The 20,758-nt window shown below is 38.6% G+C and overlaps 2 protein-coding genes across 3 annotated transcripts in view; one reads left to right on the forward strand and one right to left on the reverse strand.

Annotated features, from left to right (window-relative positions):
• Positions 1-12,322, forward strand: part of ANKLE2 (ankyrin repeat and LEM domain containing 2) — a 31,929-nt gene extending 19,607 nt beyond the window's left edge. For both annotated transcript variants that reach the window (XM_044990109.1, XM_044990108.1), the window contains exons 9-13: positions 1,116-1,222; positions 2,327-2,520; positions 4,911-5,688; positions 6,773-6,904; positions 10,038-12,322. In XM_044990109.1, coding sequence (XP_044846044.1) covers positions 1,116-1,222; positions 2,327-2,520; positions 4,911-5,688; positions 6,773-6,904; positions 10,038-10,278 — 1,452 coding nt within the window. In that variant the 3' untranslated portion in view covers positions 10,279-12,322. The remainder of the gene's footprint in view (positions 1-1,115; positions 1,223-2,326; positions 2,521-4,910; positions 5,689-6,772; positions 6,905-10,037) is intronic.
• A 1,309-nt stretch (positions 12,323-13,631) lies between these two features.
• ZDHHC8 (zinc finger DHHC-type palmitoyltransferase 8) overlaps positions 13,632-20,758 on the reverse strand; it is a 227,146-nt gene continuing 220,019 nt past the window's right edge. The window contains exons 11-15 of the mRNA XM_044990115.1: positions 19,778-19,956; positions 18,048-18,173; positions 16,547-16,635; positions 15,872-16,005; positions 13,632-14,734 (exon numbers count right to left, since the gene is read on the reverse strand). Coding sequence (XP_044846050.1) covers positions 14,584-14,734; positions 15,872-16,005; positions 16,547-16,635; positions 18,048-18,173; positions 19,778-19,956 — 679 coding nt within the window. The 3' untranslated portion in view covers positions 13,632-14,583. The remainder of the gene's footprint in view (positions 14,735-15,871; positions 16,006-16,546; positions 16,636-18,047; positions 18,174-19,777; positions 19,957-20,758) is intronic.

Below are 20,758 nucleotides of genomic sequence, written 5' to 3' on the forward strand. Positions count from 1 at the left end.
ACAAAAATCATTGTATACAATCCGGACATTTCATCAGTTTATTATCTGTATGTCTTAGTCTGACACCTTTAGAAATACTAATTAACACGTGTAACCCTTCTGGCAGGTGTTGTCACCAGCAAGATGTACGACTGGTATGAGTGAGCTGTCTGCTCCATCTGTTGATGAGCTAGAGGAAGAGACTTAACTCAGACCAGTAGCTTACACATGGTTGAGAGTTTTTTCCTTTGACACTTCGACCACTTGATGTGTCAGACTTACTGAGAATGTGTGCTGGTTTCCCCCTTAAATAGCCTTTCTTGGTTACATTCTTATTTATTCATTTAAATTCAAAATTTTTATTCTTTGAAAACTTGTGGAGTTGTGACACAAATGAGAGAGAATGCGTTATTTTAGGCTACAGGCATATACTCGTAATAGTCTAAACGTAGCGCTCAGCTATTAATGTTGGCTGGATCATGGGTAATGAGATAAAAATGTAGGTGAGTTTACAGAATTAACATTTTAGAAACTAAAGTATGTATTTTGTTCTCTGGTGTGCACCGATCATTAGACTTAATTCTGTGCTATTGCCCGGAGAATAAATTGAATAATTAATGTAAATAGCTTAGGTGTACAAGGCCTTAGAAAACACACACAATGTTAAAAAAAAATCATTCTCCCAGGAGGATATACACCACCTGGTAGCTACAAAAGAGATTGCCATTTGGCAATAACAGATAATCTAGAAAAGTCAGTCAAACCCAATATGTGAGTCGCCATAGTACAGAAATTAGTAATGGAAGCTTTAAATTGTGGTAACTTTTTCATAGTTATGCCTAATATCACTTTCAAGATCTGGTGCTTATGAGACCAATCATGTACAGTAATAAACAAGTCTGATGGGGTGAAATTTTGTGTCTAAAATGAAAGACAAACTGTAATTGGGTATAGTTGAGCAATGTGTATAGCTAAACTTGAATTGTATATATGCAACTGAAGAACAGCTAAATTCATCATTGAACAACCTAATGTATCTCTGAAGCAAAAAAGCTTCTAGGTAGAGATTTTAGCTGCAGTGTACTTAAAGGTGCATGTTGTAGTTTTATTGTTTACATTCTGAATTTGTTTTGAAGGCAGAAGAATTTCGCAGGCTTTGGAAAACTCCACCTAGAGAGAGAGCAGGCTTCTTTCACAATGTCAGGAAATCCGATCCAGAAAGAGGAGTTGAAAGAGTTGGAAGGTATTAAGAAAATCTCAGCATGAAAGATGTGTGTTAGCAATAAGCCAGAAAATTATTTTAAAAAGCTCCAGCACTAAAGGCACATTAATGATTAACATAAGGACAAGCTGCATAAAGCAAAAATTCTTCTACAAACATTTTACAATGTATATTTTGTTTGGGTCCTTATTGTACTTTTTATGTAAATAAAAAATGCTTTAACTCAAAACGTGACACCCATAGACCTTAAGTTCAGAAGGGACCATTGTGATCATCTAGTTCTGCACATTGTAGGCCACCTATTTAACTACTCTGGAAGGGGAGAAGAAATACATTTGCTAACTGTTACCCACATTATGTCCAGAACTTTTTTCTCATACCCCACCCACTCTTTTGTCTAATTTCTCAGAATATTTCAGATTAGGGAGAAAGCTAACAATTGGGACTTTGTCCTTTTGAAAATCAGATTGTCAGTTAATTGGTAATAGATTTGAGCACTGCCTACATTTTCTAGAAGCTGGGAAATTGTTAAAGTTTGCTGAAATAGAAAAAGATGTTAAGGTATACCCATATCCTTTCTCCAGCCACACAGAACATGGTGAGGATCCATGTGGGTATGCATGGATCCTCACCACAAAAGATAGATTTTCTGTGTTGTGGTAGCACACAAATGTAAAAACTTTAAGACATCTAAGCTTGTTTAAAACAAGGAGTGGGTTCTATCTTTTCTTTAAAATTACCCTTTTTCTGAAAAATGAAAAAAAAAAAAGATTACGTTGATTGACTTCAACTAAGAAATACTTATGCCAGTAATTGATTCATTTCTCCACCTGATGCCTAGACACAGTCATCTTAAAAAATCACAATCTGAGGCATTTTTACAATTAATAAGTAAAACTTTAGGATTACTATAAAGGAAAGAAATTAGCGATAGATAACACTTGGTATGTTATGGAGAAGGATACATATTATTGCTGGTGCAGAACTTGGTTGTTACAGAATTCTTATATATGTTTCACAATTTCAGAGACCTAGAAATAGCTGATAAAACATGTTCATTACATTTATTGTCATATTAATATATAATGTCTTCACAAATGATTCGTTTTATCTTATTTATTGCAGGGAGTTAGCTCATGAGCAGGGGTTCCCGTGGGTTGAATACTGGGAATTTCTGGGCTGTTTTGTTGATCTGTCTTCCCAGGAGGGGTTGCAAAAATTAGAAGAATACCTGAGTCAACGGGAAATGAGCGAAAAGGCTCAGCAAGAAACAGGAGAAAATGAAACCTGCAACAGATATAAAACTCCACATCCTTCTGGTAAGAAAAGAGCAAGCATTGTTATAAACAAAATGATTTACATTAAGAAAAAACTTTGAGCAAGGCTTGGAGTTCACATTTAATTAAAACATTTTTTTTTGGATTGCAGATATTAATCTATTACTCAAATATTATTCTACTTTCAATGTAAAAACATTCATTTAGAGAAGTGTGGGAGGTTACAAGATCATATCTCATTTAAACACTATCCATCTTGCATGCTGTTGTTCACCGGATTACAGATTCTGTATTGAAATCTTGGCCTCTTTAAAGTCAGTGGCAAAACTCTCACTGACTTCAGTGGGGCCAGGATTTCACTTGGAATGTTTGGGAATTCCTTTGAAGTACAGTCAGCTTTCTAAGGCAGAAATAATTCAATTCAGTTGTGGGCAGAGGAGACACACTAACAAAGGCCTAAAACCAAACTTTTTGCATCAATTGAATGGGCTGCAGGTTGTAACTCAGAATTTCTGTTTCACAGGAAATGCTGATTTTTCAGGATTTGTTTTTGTCCCTAATTGGAACAAAACTAATTTTTTTTTCAAATTTCCCACAAAATGTAAATTTGCGGGTGGGGGGGAATCATTCTAAAAATTTTGTTTTGGAAAATTTTGGGTTTTTTCCTTTTTACATTTTCATGATGTCATTAATGCATAGTATGACATCGTGTCATTATGACAGTCAAAATATTATATTTTTAAATATTAAAGGCAGCTGTTTCAATCTACACCTCCACCCCGATATAACGCTGTCCTCGAGAGCCAAAAAATCTTACCTCGTTATAGGTGAAACTGTGTTATATCGAACTTGCTTTGATCCACTGGAGCGTGTAAGCCTTCCCCCTCCCTCCCCAACCCCCCCCACCCCCCCAGCCTGAGCACTGCTTTAGCGCGTTATATCCAAATTCGTGTTATATCGAGGTAGAGGTGTATATGAAGTAACATTTTTTCTTATTTTCTAGATCAGTGTCTCTTGTTTGTTGCAGGGTAACTGACATTTTGTCAGTTTTATTAAAACACATTATGCTATGACTTTGACCTATCATGAAGTAATGTAAACAATACAGTGAAAAAAATTCTGAAACAAAATAAAATCAACTGTTTTTTATTTTTTTCCAGAAAATTTGTTCTTTCAGGAATTTTCTTTGAAATTGATAGGATTTCACAGTAAATTTTGGTTTTGTCGAAATGGCGTTTTCTGATGGATATCTGTTTTGACACAGATTTTTTTGACCAGCTATAGGCACAGACCTCTTTTCAAAGCGGTTCCCCGTTAGGGAAGTATTTTTCCTGTTATCAAGGTTATACAAGTCTCTCTGCACCAATTGTTCCCAGTGTCTCTTTTCATTAGTTTGAGTGGATGCACACACAACCCAGCCCTACAGAATTTCTCCTGGTTGGCTGTTGGTGGGTTTAATTATTTCTATCCAAACAAATTCGTATGTGAAGTGATCCTATGCTAAGTCTGCAGAGGGCATGAATATGGCATCTGGTCCTCCAGTGTACTTAGAGAGGTGGACCTGGAAAGAAAGAGAGCTGCTTTTGCCATTTTTTCCCCTTTAACATCTACAGTTCTGCATTCTCAAATCAACAGACTTGATGCTGAAGCAGATACTTTGATAAAATTCCTAGCTTAATCATCGACCAAGTCAGTTGCAGTAAAGGGTTTGTCCAATGTTAAATTTCTTTCTCACACACACTCTTAATGTCCTTAACATAGAAAAAGTGGACACTTTTTTTGTCTCCAACAGTAAAATGTAGGTGTACTCTACCAAACTCCTGTGTACCTTTCAGTAATCTATAATTGCAATATTGTAGTAGAAATAGGATCAGCAGTATTTTGTGTGCTCACCTAGGGCCATGTTGCAGAAATAAATATATTCTGTAAAGTGTATATCATTGCCTGTTGTTGAAAGAGGACTGTATATATTTAGGTACCTATTCACAAGAGAACTTAATTCAGCTTCTTTTGTGGGTTTGTCTTTGTGCCAATGTAACTTCAGTGGAACCTTTGGTGTGTAGGAGGACATGGCAAACTTAATAGTTAGCTTGCCATCTATATCTTTTTGCCATCGTATTCTGCCTTCTGATTTTATCTTGAAACTTGGTCGGTTTCTGTGAATCAGGCACTTTAAGTGAGATGCACAGGAAACAGCTCTCTCAGATGAATAGGATAAAAAAGAATAATTGCAAACAAGATGTGTATATTTTTTGATAAGATTACATAGCTTAACTAATACCATTACATACATCTGATTATAAAAGGGTCTCCATAAATGGATACATACATGCAATAATGGAATTACCTAAGACCATAGAGCTGTTCCTAGTTTATCAGATAGGACTTCAGTTGTCAAGCCTCTTATTTATATCTTTTTATTAACATTGTAGGCAAAAGTAAAAAATGCTGCAATTCAATTTCTGTTGGAGCATTTTTAGATGAAGATGACGATGACATGAGCTTGGAAGAAATTAAAAACAGACAGAATGCAGCACGGAATAACAGCCCACCTGTTGTGTCTAAGGAATCGAGTATAGATGCTATTGGCGATTCGGAGTGTGACATCCTGTCGATGGAGCACAAAGTAAACATTATAGAAACATCGGACCTCTCCATGCATTACGAGAAGGAGGTTTCATCCAGCAAAAATGGATTTTGCAGCCCTGTAACTAATGAGAGGATAACTAGTGACAGAAAACATTCACGTGGTGGAGAGGAGTGCCTTATATCCCCAGTCTCCAATTTAATGGCGGAATTTGAAAGACTGTCTTTCCAAGGCCAAGCAGTGGCAGGGGAATGTTTGGTGGCGAAATCAAACAAAATCACTGCAAAAACTGAGAATGAGCAAGTTTTGGCTGAAGGAATGAGCCAGGTCGGAATATCTAAGGACCAGCTGGGTAAAACCTGCTCAGCACTTTCTGTGGCAAGTGAGCCAGCTACTACTGAAAAGCCTGGAGATACAAAATTAAGGACAGAAAACAAAATACCCTCAGAAGCTGAAAGACTGTCATTGGACCCTGGTATTTGGGACAAAGAGAGACAGCAGCTTGGCAGTCTTGCAGTGCAATCTGAGTGTGCTGCTTATTTGTGTCAAGAGCCCTCTTCTCCGAGATTTCTTTTGAAGACTCCACCAACAAATGAAAATACAAAGAAGTTATTCCTCTTTGGGTATGAATTACTTTTTTGTCCTTTGGTCCATACATGCAAAACTAGTTCCATATGCTCTTAACCTTGCTGTAAAAAATTCTTCAAAAAAGTTTCAAACACCAGTTATAATCACCTGAAAAAATACCTCCTTAAAATGCTTTGTAGTTCCTATAGTAAAGATGCAGTCCTTTCACGCTCTCTGAAGATTGTATGTAAAACAATTTGGGTATGAAGAAAAGAGCTCTGTAGTTTTCTTCCAATACTAAGGTTTCAAACAGACTCTTCAGCCTGTGAGCTAGCTCCTGTTCATCAGGCAGGCTTGATGAACCTTTCAATTAGGGATGTAAAACGTTAACCGGTTAACCAATCAGTCTTACTGGTAATGTATTCGGTTAAAGTTTAAATGCCTAATGTGCACATTGAAAACGTTGCAGCAGTACCATTTCAGAATGTATGTGGAATTAGGTTCTGCATTGTTTCAGGACCATTGCTGTGGAACTGACATCATAGGCACTGAACTAAGAGTGCGGCTCCCCACGTTTTATGTGGGGTCCCCGCTGCGGGCCCGGGGCCCTGGCTGCTGGCCCTGCACCTGGGGCCCTGGCTGCCAGCAGTGGAGCCCTGGACACGAGGTGGCAGTGGAGCCACAAGTAAAACATGGGGGTGCTGCAGCACCCCCAGTCCCTGCACCTATGTTGTGAACTTATCGATTACTCATTTAACCAATACAGTTTTAATAGTTCAAATTGTTCCTTTTTCAAATGCTATTTATAGCCCTACTTTCAATTAGATTAAGTGCTAAATAGCTTTCAAGTTCTCAACATATATGAAACTGAATTTAAGGACACTTTCCAAGCTTGCCTCTGATCTGACTACTAATATTGTCTTCCAGTGAAGCATATTGAATGTCCCTATGGATGGGCATTATTTCTTATATCAAAGCATGCTTGAAAACAATCCATTTGAATGTGAAGAGCAGCTAATCCAGTTGGCACGCATTTACCTACTAGAAACATTTCAAAATATCTACACTGGGGTGTGGGGACATTATCTTGTCTAAAAAGTTTAACAGTTCTGTTTTCATCTAGTTCCATTTATATTCTAGGGAACAACCATCAAAGCTGGATAGTGATGTCTTAGCAGCTGTAGAAGGAATAGAAATTGACCCACAGAAATACCCCATTACTTACAAATGGAAGAATGCTGTACAGTCCTACTCTTCTTCTGACAGGCAAAGGTATTTATGTAAATTCAACAGAGTGAGTTGAAGAGCAACAGTTTTTTAGTGTGTCTGTGGCAGGACATCTTTAGCAGCTAGAATTTTAAGCTCAATCCTATACAAAAGTCTAAATTAAAAGTATTCAATTCTATAGCATCTAATGTATTTTAAATTAAGACTTGGGCTTATACCCATTGCTGGTATAGCTCTGCTTACTGGTGCTAAAGATTAGGTATCAAAGCTAAATTGTTTCATCATATCTCAGAAAGCTATCCATGTAAAACATGCAGAGTGTCAGAATTAATTCTGCTGAACTAGCCAGTCTCACGATGCCGAATGCTCTGTTATTACTCAACACGTAATGGCTGCCACATTTGCCTATACAGTCACTGCAGTACAGTAACTCTTCACTTAACATTGTAGTTATGTTCCTGAAAAACGCAACTTTAAGCAAAACGATGTTAAGCAAATCCAATTTCCCCATAAGAATTAATGTAAATCGGAAGGGTTAGGTTCCAGGGAAAATTTTTTTCACCAAAGATACTATATTTTATTTTTATATATAATACACACACACACACAGTATAAGTTTAAACAGACAATTTAATACTGTACACAGAAATGATGATTGTGAAGCTTGGTTGAGGTGATGGAGTCAGAGCGTGGGATATTTCCCAGGGAATGCCTTACTGCAAAATGATGAACTAGTACTCGTCTGAGCCCTCAAGGGTTAACATGTTGTTAATGTAGCCTCACACTCTACAAGGCAGCAAAAATGGAGGGAGGGGAGACAGCATGGCAGACAGAGACATACACCCTGTGTGTATGTGAGAGAGAGAGAGATGTGCACTGCCCCTTTAATTAGGCTGACCACACTCTAAGTACATTGCCTTTTTAAGTAGACCAGCAAGTTGAGATAGCAGCTGCTGCCAGGAGTCTCCCTCTGTCCTGAACCCTGTCATGTCCGCCCCCTGCTCTGTGGAGTTGGAGTAAGCGGGGGGCAGGAGCAGGGGGGAGGGGAGCACCCTGACATTAGCCCTCCTTTTCTTCCCCCCGGCACAGCAAGCAGGAGGCTCCCGGATGAGCAGGTCCAAGGCAGAGGGCAGGAGCAGCACATGGTAGTGGGGAGAGGGACAGCTGAACTTCTGGCAATTGCTAGCCTGCTGGGCGGCTGCCGCACAGGGAACTTAGGAGAGCGGGTAGCTGATAGGGGCGCTGCCGGTCCACCCTGGTTCCAAGCCATCACCAGCTAGCTTTAATGGGCTGCTCTTTCTGCAAGCAGTGGACAAAGCAGGCAGCTGCCAAACAAGGTTATCAGGGAGGATTGCACAAATTTAAACAAGCATGTTCTCTAATTGATCAGCAACATAACAACGAAACAACATTAACTTTAAGCAAGGAGTTACTGTACCTGATTCTAACTCATAATCAGTGGTGCAATATAATACAATGATAGAATTGCTTTGAAATACTAGATTATGCAAGATGCTGTATCAAATGAATTTTAATTTTAGATTATACAATCTAGATGTCTTCAGACATTTTGTTACCCTGCCATAGTAGATGCAGGTTTTGATACCTGCAGATGTGTGTTTAAATTATGTATGTGGAAGATCTTTCTGTGATTAAAGTAGTGTGGAAACAGGTTTTTGTTCTCTCCTTCTGGGTTGCCATACTGCCTGTGAACAGTTGACACTTTTCAAACACCACCACCCTCTTGCAGCAAAAGGCAAATGTAAAAGTAAACTATTTACATATGTCACACTTTAGTCAAGCTGAAGTCCTTCCTGCTTTTTAGTAAACTTTCAGGTGTCTGGGTTGAGCAATCAACTTTTTAACTTCTGTGAATCCTTTCTTCGAAGAAGCTGATGTATTATGTAGCTTTTATTCTTACCCTACACACTCAGTTTTAAAGGAGCGGTGAGAAGTTGTTTTAAAATCCTAAATCAATAATATGTTTAGATTTACTACAATACATTTACATTTTAAAGCATCTTATAAGACAGCTAGCTTCTCTTTTGTACATTGCCAGCACAAAGTTGGTGCTTAATGTAAGTAATGAAATATATGGAAATTAGTGTCTTTTCATTTACTTGGCAAGACCAAAGTTTGCTCTATTTCCATTTCAAGTGTTGCTAGTGCCAGTACAGAATAATGCCCCGCTTAAGTATTCTCGGTGTCAGATTTTGGCAGCAAAAACAGAACCTGGAAGTACAGTTCTGGATAGGTAAGAAAAAACGGATATTCAAACATTTTGAAATAAATATCTATGCATGCAACTGAATCTAAACATATATTATTGATTTGGAGTCTTTAAAAGCTTTACAATATGTTTAACTCTTTCATTACCCTTTTTAAGGCTGACAGTGTTATCTTCAAAATCTGTTTCTGCTTTGTTAGAAAAATATACTGTCATATGAGATTATTGTTATGTCTGATAGAATAGTAAATGGTAAAACCAAAGCGAGTAACCCTAGATTATTCAAAAATTTAAATAATATTGAAGAGGGAATTTTATGATTTTTAAACAAGTAAACATTTAGTCCATAGAAAATGTATTTATTATTTCTGTTGCATCTGGACACATTGCATTTAAAAAAAAAAAAAAAAAGCCCGTCTCTCCTATGGCCAAACCTACAAAATCACTGGTACAGAGCCACCTTTAACAAATCTCTTCTTTAATCAAATACCTTGTCCATAGTCTTGTAAGTGGTGGTGTGCTGAAGAGGTATTTTGAGCTTTTCAAAACAAAGATAACCTGCTATTTCTTTGATGTTTTGTGGTAGGCTGGCCATCTGTGCTTATGAGTTCTAAATCTTATCACATTATCAGCGATAGAAACAAGATAATAAGCAGGTCCTTTCCTATTATATGTGGGTGTTGAATTGCAGTTGGCCAAATGTGCACAAATAATGCATTTTTTATAATTAGCCATTTTGGAGCAAAAGACATTTGCTAGTTTCAGTGACATATCCATGTGTGACCTAATATGCTGCTCCCTCATTTTTCTTTCCCTCCTGTCTCTCTCGATCTGTTGTGTTTTCTGATGCATCTCCATCAAGCTCACAGGTGCTAGTGAGAGCCTATTTCTCACCCCATTAAGATTTTCTGAAATATTATACATATGGTGATTCTTTTTATTTTCCTGTAGTTGGCCAAGTCCAGGATTGAAAGGAAGGTTCAAGTCCCAGTCTCTTGCAGCAGGCCCACCAAATGGTTCAACGTACTCTAGCCCAAGAAGAAATAGTCCGGTGCTGGGCAGCCCAGGGAAATATGGCAACGTTGCTTCATTTTTTCCAGATCTTGGGAGTCCTGGGCGGTACAGTCCAGCGTATGCCAACAATATACTGTTGTTAAAACTGCATCACTTGTCAAAACCTCCTTCCCATTAGAACATAACTCATCTTCCTGGGACTTTAATTATATTTTTATTTTAAGAGTGGAGGGAAAAAATTGTAGCATTGCTAAAGTGACATGAGGAAGTGTCTTTGGCTATTTATTTATCCTCATTTGAGGACAAATACACATTTAAAAAAAATAAATGTCTTTACTTCATGTACCAGATAGATTACTGGTGATTTGCAAGAAGTTAGTGAAGTTCTCTTATCCAGTAGTTATACAATAAATAACCCTTAAACAGTAGAGCAGTGATCTGAACCTTTCACTTAGTGATTCCTGCTAGAAATGGTGGTGGTGGTTACTGTAGGCCAAATGTGATAGTCAGAAGGAACCCAGAGATGCATTTTTTTCACCTGGTTAACTTTGAAGCACTTATCAATAAACAGAACTCCAGGTTAGAGGGAACTCAAATCCATTCATATTTCATTTACAACAGAAAAAAAAAACAAATTAAAGAACTGAAAGTTTAACGTGGGCGGTTACCTCTTCCCTGTTCGAGTAAGAATTTGACTCCCCACTGCCAACAGTTCAGTCTAAACACTAAGAAATGTCTAAAATGAAGAGCAGCCAGAGACTTTGATGGGTCACTCCTCATTCTGAGGATAAGAGTTTTAAGAAAAGGGCACTATAGAAATTAGTGATCTATGGTTGGGTTAGTTTGAAGATAAAAGCTCAGCTTTTTCCCCCCTAAAGCTTTTGCCATTTGCAGACTTCACTAGTAATTACACAAAAGCACATCAGCAATAATTTAAGTAAGTTTACCAGTGATGTATGTTAATGGTCCAGTTTAATGTGATATATTATGGAGCTAAACAGAAACCCATGAAGTGGTTTCTTATTTCCTAAGTGTTAAAAGGGATGAATAAGGACTGAGACATTGTTTTAATTGAAATACAAATTCTTGTCTGTAGTCTAGATATAGTAACTACCTTTTTGTTAGCTACAATTAAAAATAATTTAATTTCTCAGTATTCTTCAAGGATGAACCCTTGCGATAGTGCTATATGGAAATGTTTCTAAACTTGAAACAGAACACGCAGAGTGTAGATTTTGATAGGTGCGTTTTTGCTTAAGAAAAGGCTTTCAGTAGTGTAATTCCCTATTATAGTTTCTATCATAGAATTAAAAATAATCTTTATGATAGACATCTGACCAAAGGTACCACAGGCATGGGGGTAGAAAGGATAAATTATTCTGGTTGATAACACTATCCCCCATTGCAAGGAAAAAATAGAACCTCAAAGAGCTTTTGTAACATGCATATGTCGCTAAAGGAACCCTAATAGTAGCCAGGATGTCATAGTATAGTGTTAGCCACAGAGGCTGGATTAAACTAGACACGATATGGCTGTTTTGGTAGCTATTGCACACTAGAGTAAAATGACTGTTTCTGACACAAACTGTATACTTCCAAATACATTCATTGTTTGGTACAAACTTCAAAACTGCACTTAATGCTTAATAGTGCCTTTTGTAACATTTTTAAATTAGCATTTTTGTTTGTGGTTTTAAAAGTGGCATCCACTTACATGGGACTTTAAAATGTAGTTTTCCCTCCAAGACGCTGAATGGAAAAGTATTCTAAAGGTTTGTTCTAGAGCTTATTGTTTTGATGAAATTGCAGTTACAGGTGTATGTTTTGGAATTGTGTTTATAGGTGGTTTAAATGGAAATTTGATTCCCATGAGCTGAATGTTAGAAATGAGCCACTACCCTCTAACTGACTATCATTCAAATATAATCCACCCAAGTTGCTTTATTGTGGGACTCGCCTCCAAAAAAAAAACCAAAAAACCCTACTTTATTAGTAATGTTTCCAGTCGCTATTAATCTTTGTTGCAGTAGGAGTCTGTATCACACAGACATTTCAGTTGCTTTAACTTCTAAATTATTAAAAAATGATTTCCCTAAACTTTCTGGACTGTGTAGTAATTATCCAGCCTATCCAGCTCATTGCTTAAATATTATACACACACACACAGGTTGTGTGTGTGTGTGTAAAAGCTGAAAAGGTCACCTTACTTGTACTGGTGTTAAAAAACACTGATTACTGCATATATTTTTTCCAGTACTTTCAACATCTGTGCCTGTCTGAGGCAGCTATGGGTTGCTAGATGATGGTAATTCCCACTTATATTGCTGATATAGGCTCTACATTCCTGTTTAGAAATAGCTTAAGAAAAACATTGGTAAAACAAAATCAGGCAATTGAGAAACTGATGCTTTATTACTAGTTTGTCCATTTCTTTTATACTTGTTATTTGTATTCAAATGCAAATTTCTGGCACAAAAACTTCTACCAGTTTAACTTTTGTTTGGGGTTGTGGAGCAGGGCAGGGGTTTGGGAGAGAGCATTTTTTAGCTACAAATGCCTTACTGAATTTGCTTTTTAGTCCATGTGTTTGTGTTTAAGTCAATTTATAATACATGAACTTCATTTATTTAAAACTATAGCAAGTTCATTCACGATCTTGGGAGATATTCTAGGAGAGGTTGAAGACACTATAGTTTTTAATAGTTGACCTCTGATGATGACAAATAATATGAAAGACCCTTTGCAAGTATGACTTTAAAATGCTGAGGTTTAGCTGCTATTCTTTCCATTCAAAGTAAACAGGTAGTTAAGGTGTCCTAGGGTAATAGGTGGATGTTGTAAAGCTGAATGCAGCATACAAAGTAGCTTTCTTTAAGATACCAGGGTTTCATTTCTATGATGAAATTTAATTGATGCCTCAATTTGGGACATGAAACTAAAGGTTTGGAAACATTTCACAACCTGAAAGATGGTTGTTTTTTTGTCTTGATTGTTGCCATTTAAAAGAAATACCCAGGGTTGGAAAGAGAAATTTATGCTCCATGTTGCTCAGCTCAGAGGGGGGTATTTTAATAGTACAAAATCTGTACTCTCTAAATAGGGCTAGTGCCAGCTTAATTTTGTTTTTATTTAGATTTAGTTATTTTGGTTTTAAACCTTAGTGCCAATACAAATGCTGATTTCTGTATATGTGCTAAAATGTGTTGTATGTGCTCTTGCCTTCCACCCTGCACGTATTTATGGTTCTTTCAATACTGTGTATGTAATGTGCTGGAATAAAGTGCACAAAATATTCAGCATTCGACCTACTGATTACATAGGGTGGGGGATTTTTAAGATGCCCATATAGCTGTGGAACTCAAGCATATGCTGTTTCAGGCATTGAGGTGCTATTATTAATGGTATTTTTATGAGTTTAGTGTTTGTGTGAGATCATGAACCAATTATATTGGGGGGGTTAAATGTAGAAATGTCATGCTTGCAATGTTTGTTCCAAATGTGATGATTGCTACACTCAAAGGTACACACAGAGACCACTTCAATTTTTATTCAAATATTTTAAAAAGTTGACAGACAAAATTATTCCAATTTCTTGCAGTGATTGCTGAAGACCGTCTGCCACACCCCTTTGTATCTGAAAAGTTTTATGTTCTTTAGTAACCTGTTTCACATTAAACTGCTCCAACTCCGAGAGAGACAGATGGCTTAAACAGCTTGGAAAAAGTTCATGGTTTCAACTGCACAGGTTGCTAGGCACTGTTTCTCATGATTAAAATTTCATATTGGCTCTGACAAGGCAGAGGTGAGTAGCTAGCATTTTCCTCAAGAAAAGCTTGTGTTGTAAAACGTCCAGTTATTAGCATGATCCTTGTTCTCACCTAACTACAAGCCCCATTCAGGCATAAGGCCAAGGAAGTATTATAAAACTGGCTTATGGAGAAAGTCTGTCTTACCATTTACTTTCCTTCTGGAGCAAGATGTACGAGAGAGACTTTTTCAGAACAGGGGAATGAACTTCCACAGCAGGGAGCATTAAACTTAACACCAGAGCTGTATACTTCTCTCCTCATTTCAGTATGGCCTGCTAAACACACATGTGTACATAACTTCAACCAGGGAAAGCACTAGTATCATACCCCTCTATAGCATAGGAAGCAGTTCACCAGGAGCTCAACAAAGAAGAGTAATTTTCACTTTACAAGCAAGTGGTGCTCTCAAATGGTTGAGCACAAATAGCCTTTCATCAGTCTTTTCATACTCCACATCTCAGAGCAGGGAGGTGTCACTCTTCATTGTATGAAGTGATTAAGTAAAGTCCATAGAACTCTGAAGAAATGCAAATTCATCTTTTTTGGACTGAAAAGCAGATAGAGGGGACTAAAGTACAATTTTAAAACAGCATTAAATAGAAATGTAGTGGTACAGTAGTTGGATGTACAGAGAGACCAGAAGCAACTCCCAGGTGGCCATCACCTGCACAGACTCAGGTGCGTGTGATTTTATCTGGAGGCATGAATCCTGTGTCTCCAAGTGTTCTAAGTGCCACTCTGCCACTAGGACGGATCACCAAGTGGGTTATACTGCCATTATTAAGGGACATCCGAAGCCAGCCTTCCGGAGGGAACTGTAATGCTCTATTAAAAAAACCAAAACCAATTAGTGTATGGTTTTAATCTACAAGCATATGTGAAGATTAGCATGCATCTGACAGCACTCTTGTCTATCATTGCTTCTATCTATCTACCTACGAGAGAACCACCACTGGGAACCACTGGTGTACAGCTTCACAAACTGGGGGCCATGAGCTGTCAGCCTCCAGCATTTTAGTAGTGCTAACCGTTAGATAAAGTATTTTAAGGGAGGTCTCACTCAGAGGCTTGCTGGGTGAAAGGGGTCAACAATACGAAAGTTTGAGAACCACTGCTGTACACCAAGCAGCTCACATGCAGAATCTCTGCCTATTGCTATCTTTGAAGCATTGATACTGTGCAGTCACAGCTATAAATTCAAAGTTAACAGGAAAGCATATATGGCTTTGTTAATCAGTGGCCACTCCAGCAGGCTTTTATAAGAGTGCAACAGATGGGTACGATTAATTTAGATTGGACATGGAAAGCTTAAAAAAACCTGTTGCCAGGAGCACTTTGAGTAACCTAATAAAACAAGATGACAGCTGCCCTAGATTCAAGACCAAGGAGCCAGTAGAGAAGTTTTCAACTTTGATTACAATCTTTGAAGTGAAAGGTAGTTAACAAGCAGCTGATGCTCAGGGAGGAAATGACAAACTATATCATGCACTTGATGTAGAGGCTCTTGTCTAGCAGTCCATTCCCACCTCTAATGGCCTGCATAAAGTTAAACTTTCTATTACTCTACAAACATTCTGTATTTGTCCAAGTTTCTCTTGACAGCAGTCCACACTTGAGTTGTGCCAAAAATCAAAGTGTTAATGATTGATTAATATAAAACCTAGAAAATGAGTCCCAATTCTCAGTAATCTGTACTAGTCTCTCATTTTTACTTCAGAATTAATTCAGTGTGGATGTTGAAAATTATTTTAAAATCCCTTTTTCATATCTGTAGATTAATCTTCTGATCATATGTTGTAAGCACAGCTGCTCAGAGAACCAGGCACTCATCCCCGCCAGTCACTTCAAATCTGTTAACCGATTTCCTAGCTGTAATGGACTAGAGACAGTGCAATGCACTAACCCAATTTAAAAAGGGTTGACATTTAACATGCAGATAGGTATTTGGTCCCTTAAAATTACCTGCAAACTATGTAGCGGATCACGTTGGCATGGCAAACATAAATCTCATAGCTGTCCTCTTCCTGCTTTGCATCAGCCCTATGAATATAATTTCGGAAAGCAGCCTCAATACGAGCCCCATCTTCATAATACTGCTGATGACAAGAGAGTTTGTAAGTAGACACTGACACAGATCAAACCAGCCCAAGAAGCTACCTGCACCTTCAAAATGGGGTGCTGCTTTAGGCTATGGCTACACTACAGCTTAAGTTGACATAAATTATGTTGCTCTTGGGTATGAATTAGCCACCCTCCTGACCGGCATAATTTATGCCAACATAAGCGCTGGTGTGGACAGCACTATGTCAGCAGTAGAGCTTCTCCCACAGGCATAGCTACTGTCACTCACAGGCTGAAGTAGAGCAGCTATAATAGAGACCTTTCCAGCTGTAAGCTCTCTAGTGTAGCCATAGCCTTAGACAGTTCTAACTTCTTTAGGGAAAAAATCCTCAAACTTGGCCAACTGGTGAACAGAACACTGCCAGATTACTAAGGGGAATTTAAAGTTATGGGTAAAAGGTATGGAGTGATCCGAGGCCTAGGATATACAGCCTGCAAACAAACAATAAAATGTACAGTTAATTAAAGAAAGTGTGGAATATGCAGATTATTTATATATTAAAAATATAAACTTACCACAGCTTCTGGTTTCCAGTGAGATACTGGAGGGACTGGTTCTATAGGTGCTCCCTCCCTTAGCAGGTCAGTACTAATTTTTTTGACCCCTGGAAATGAAGTACACATTCAGAAAGTGAAGTAAAAGCCACTTTTTAGGCCAGTTCACAAACAGGCCCACATAATTTCAGTCAGTAAGAAAGCCCTTTTACATTTATTGCAAGCTGCACATTTATTCATATTCTGTATATTCAAAGAAACCTTCAGGTTACAGCCAAAAAATTAAGTCCAAACATTACGGTCTTCATGACTTCCCATCAGGGACTGCAAGTGAGGCTCTCCAAACCTAACATGCTCAGTTACCTATGGAGCCAAGTTCATCCTTGTTGACACCAATGAAGCCAATGAATTTGATCCAGGAACACCTCCATATAGGCTTGCACACTAATGCATTTTGAAGAGCTGCCTTTGTGAATCTGAAACCTTGTATATATGGCAGTTTAGAAAAATATTATTTTAGTGTAATCTTGGATAATTTGTCTACCAACTGAGACATGAATTCTTGCAGCCCTCAGACAATTAAGGTTCAGGTCAACAAAGATTAGCCTACGTGTGGAAAACCACCCATCTTAATGCATACAGTTAAAAAGTGTACCTCCCTTAGTCTGAAGGGAAGCCTTTGTTTTGCTTAGAGCATGCTTTTCATTTTATTAGACCTGCATTCAAGGATCGCTATAAGATTAGTTTAAAGTCCATTCCTCTTCCCTTCTCCCTCTTTTGAATGAGCCAGGCCTATCAGTCAGTGTTCCAAGATGGACTTGATCTTACACAGATACTTGTAAAACCAATAAGGTGTGTCAGGTTTTGTTTGTGATCACCGTGGGGTTTTTTTGTTCACACATTTCAATGCGAGGCATTAGAATTAATCTGGGCTCTCTTGCCACCAACCTAACCCAAAGGTTAGGACCAAGTATCCTCACCACCGTCTACAGGCAGAAGTGAAACCACACCTCAGAACAGCTGCTATCTTTGTCCATCACCCTTTCAGTATGCCACCTCTGCACACAGTGGCATCCAGTACACCCTTTCCATAAAAGAGTGGCTAACCCAGTCACAACACTGTCCTGTATTCATTCCACCATGCTCTTGTAGAAATTATAGTTAGCATTCTCTCCCTTTCAGCAGAGTTGCGCTCCTAGGCGCAGGTCTGTGGCAGGAAGCATTCTTGGTTACAAGCTAACTATTCCAGCTTTTCCTCCTAAGCATTCTGAAAGTACAAAGAGCAAACTGCCAACGTCTCCTACACAGTAAACATTCATGTATCGTCTACTCAGAGGGGTCAGCTCAAATCTTTAAATTGCAGCTTCATTTCTACTTCATCTTTATGACTTTAAATTTAAAAAGTTAATTTACAAAGTGTACATTGGTCTAGGAAATGGCTACACTTCAACTGAACACTTCATGTCAAAAGGTGCAAAAGAAGGAATCATAAGACAGCATTATGCTATCAAACCCCACTTACCTGGAAGATGCTTGCTGATGATGTCGGTTGTTTCTGTTGCTCTGGTCATAGAGGAGTGGATAATTGTATCAAATTTCAACCCCAAACTTGCCAGCCTGCGCCCAGTCAGCTCTGCCTGCTCACGACCTTAACAGTGAGATTAGCTATATAATAAATTGCTGATATTTTGCTCTTTATATTTAACAAATATTAGCTCATCATCCTTCTATGTCAGCCCCAAGAGTAAGTAATGCATCCTTCCTTCCAGCAGACAATGCTTTTAGCAGCGTCACCACCAAGAGACCAATTCATGTTTCACAAGCTGGAAGGGATTTCTGTTGGTCAGGCCAGATCCAGTTCTTTTAGTTTCTGATTCTCCACTTCAATGGGAAGCACTGAAGAGAGGACCTCACCCATTAGTGATGGTCCTTGCTTCTTAAATCCCACAAGGTGAACCACTTCCTCACTGGGCCCATGCAAATAGCTGTTACTGTAGCTAGGTGTTCAATTTGCCAGTCACTTTCTACCGCCCCTACATTCTAGGAGTGCAGAAGAAGGAGGAGTGTGTGCACGTCTGGTAGTCCTGCTTGAAACAAAGGCTGCAGATATGTTAGCTTGGAAGGAAACATGCATTAGCCACTAATTGAGCTTCCTCAGATAAGATGTTAGTTGTAAGATGAAGATAAGTTTTTACCTAGTATCCCAAGGTATTTAAAATCGTAATTAAGCATAGATGGATAGAAGGGTAGATGGTTGAAAGAGACATATGGCCAGACAATTGCAGAGTCAAGAATATAAGCCAGGACTCTAACTACTGTTATTGTCTCATCAGTTGTGTATTTAATATATTCACACTTTTAATCAAATTTGCTTTTGAGCATGCAAATTAAAACTCAAAGCATCCACATTAACATCTGGCACCATGTTTTCAGCACCTGAAACAGCATCACACATAGAAAATTATTGCCCTTTCAGGAAAAAAGGGTATAAAAACCACCAAGGATGTTTACCACTCCTTTTTTAATTGAACAGCTACAGAATTCTAGTCAGTGCTACTTACAATTTCTGATATCCAGACATATGCATTAGCCGAGTACAGATTAATACTCTATTTGTATACTGATACCTAAATTAGTCTCATCTCAACAAATGGGGGTTTATTAATGTAATTCCCAGCAGCCTCATTAGAGATAAGGGTGAAGCAAGGAGCATATATAATGATTCTCTAACTACAAGCACTCCAACTGAAAAGACACACTCAGGAAAGCCAGAGAAAAAAATCTAGTTACCAGCTACATGAAACGCCATTTAGTTATTTTCATCACCATAGTCAAAAGGTGTGGCCTTCATAAGAAAATCCCATATAGAAACCCTTTCCCAAGACTTTGTAGTCATCCTGAGTCTTGAATTTAGCTCAAAATTTCAGCCAAGGGAAATTTTAAAAAATCTGCTGTGAAAGTTTAGCTCAAAGTCTCAAAGGAATCCAGTATGAAGTTTTGGAAACATGATTACTGCACAGGTGGAGGCATGTTTGGTATATGCATAAACATGCATTTTATTTATAGGATCATAGGGGGGGAAGACAAGCTTATTTTGGCCTATATATGTTCAAAGGATCCAAAATCCTAAGTAGGAAGTTGGCAATAGGATCCAGAGCAGAACTGGTTGCTTTAACATACGAGATTAGTGACAGACAAAAAAATCTCTTTCTATGAAGCTGCACAATTGAGAAGGGTCCTAGTTGCACATACCCAGTTGGGTCAGAATTCTGTCTTTATCGATCCGACCATCCACGTTGTACTGAGAATGGCGGATAAGGAATATGTGTCTGGTAGCTTTTGCTTTGCAGTGATCTAGGCGGGAAGCAAGCTCTTCTTCCCCAGTCTCTTCATTTTTCTTTTTCCGGTTGATAAGAGCCAATGGTTCACGTCTAAAAATATTAAAATAAGTCATTTTTATATGTGGCAGAATGGTAGGGGGAAATGTTACAAACAGGGACACCTGCCTCAATTGATTTCAGTATTTGGAGGATCTAAAGATTTTTTTTCCCCAATTATGTTAGCAAACGTTTTATCAAACATTTTAACTCTTCTCTTAAATACCCCAAAAAACCATATACAGCACATTAGAGTTTTACATCCAATCTAGCTGACGCCAAGCTAGCACCACCCACCTACCTGAGACTCATGCTATTAGTCAGAATATCGTATGGTTGTAATTTAGTTCTCAGGGGAAAAAAATCCCTATAAACACTGGTAAGGGATTCAGCCATACTTTGACAGACTATTACTCCTGAGGGCATTCTGTGCAAAAAAATTAAAAATTCTGCACACAATATTTTAAAATTCTGCAAGTTTTATTTGTCAATAAATAAATACAGAGGCTCCAGCATGGCAGTGGGGAGCACGGGCCACTGGTTGTACGAAGGTGGGAGATCACCCGGTAGCTCCCGCACCCCTGGGACACGGATTCAGTGGTAAGGCTGCGCCTGAACCTGACACAACACAAGGCCTGGGCCTGCCCCAGAAACACCTTGGGGCCCAGCCCCTCTGTGCCAGACACACCAGGTGTGGGGCAGGCAAGTTTAATCAGGCAGGATCCATGTGTGGAGGGGCTCAGTGTGGGGGGATCCAGGTGCGGGGTGAGAGGATTCTGTGGGGGACAATCTGGGTGCAGGCAACTCAGTGTGGGGTCTAGGTGTGGGGGATCTGGATGCACAGAGGCTTTCTGGG

The sequence above is a fragment of the Mauremys mutica genome, chromosome 16 (genome assembly GCF_020497125.1).
Source record: "Mauremys mutica isolate MM-2020 ecotype Southern chromosome 16, ASM2049712v1, whole genome shotgun sequence".
Taxonomy (NCBI): domain Eukaryota; kingdom Metazoa; phylum Chordata; order Testudines; family Geoemydidae; genus Mauremys; species Mauremys mutica.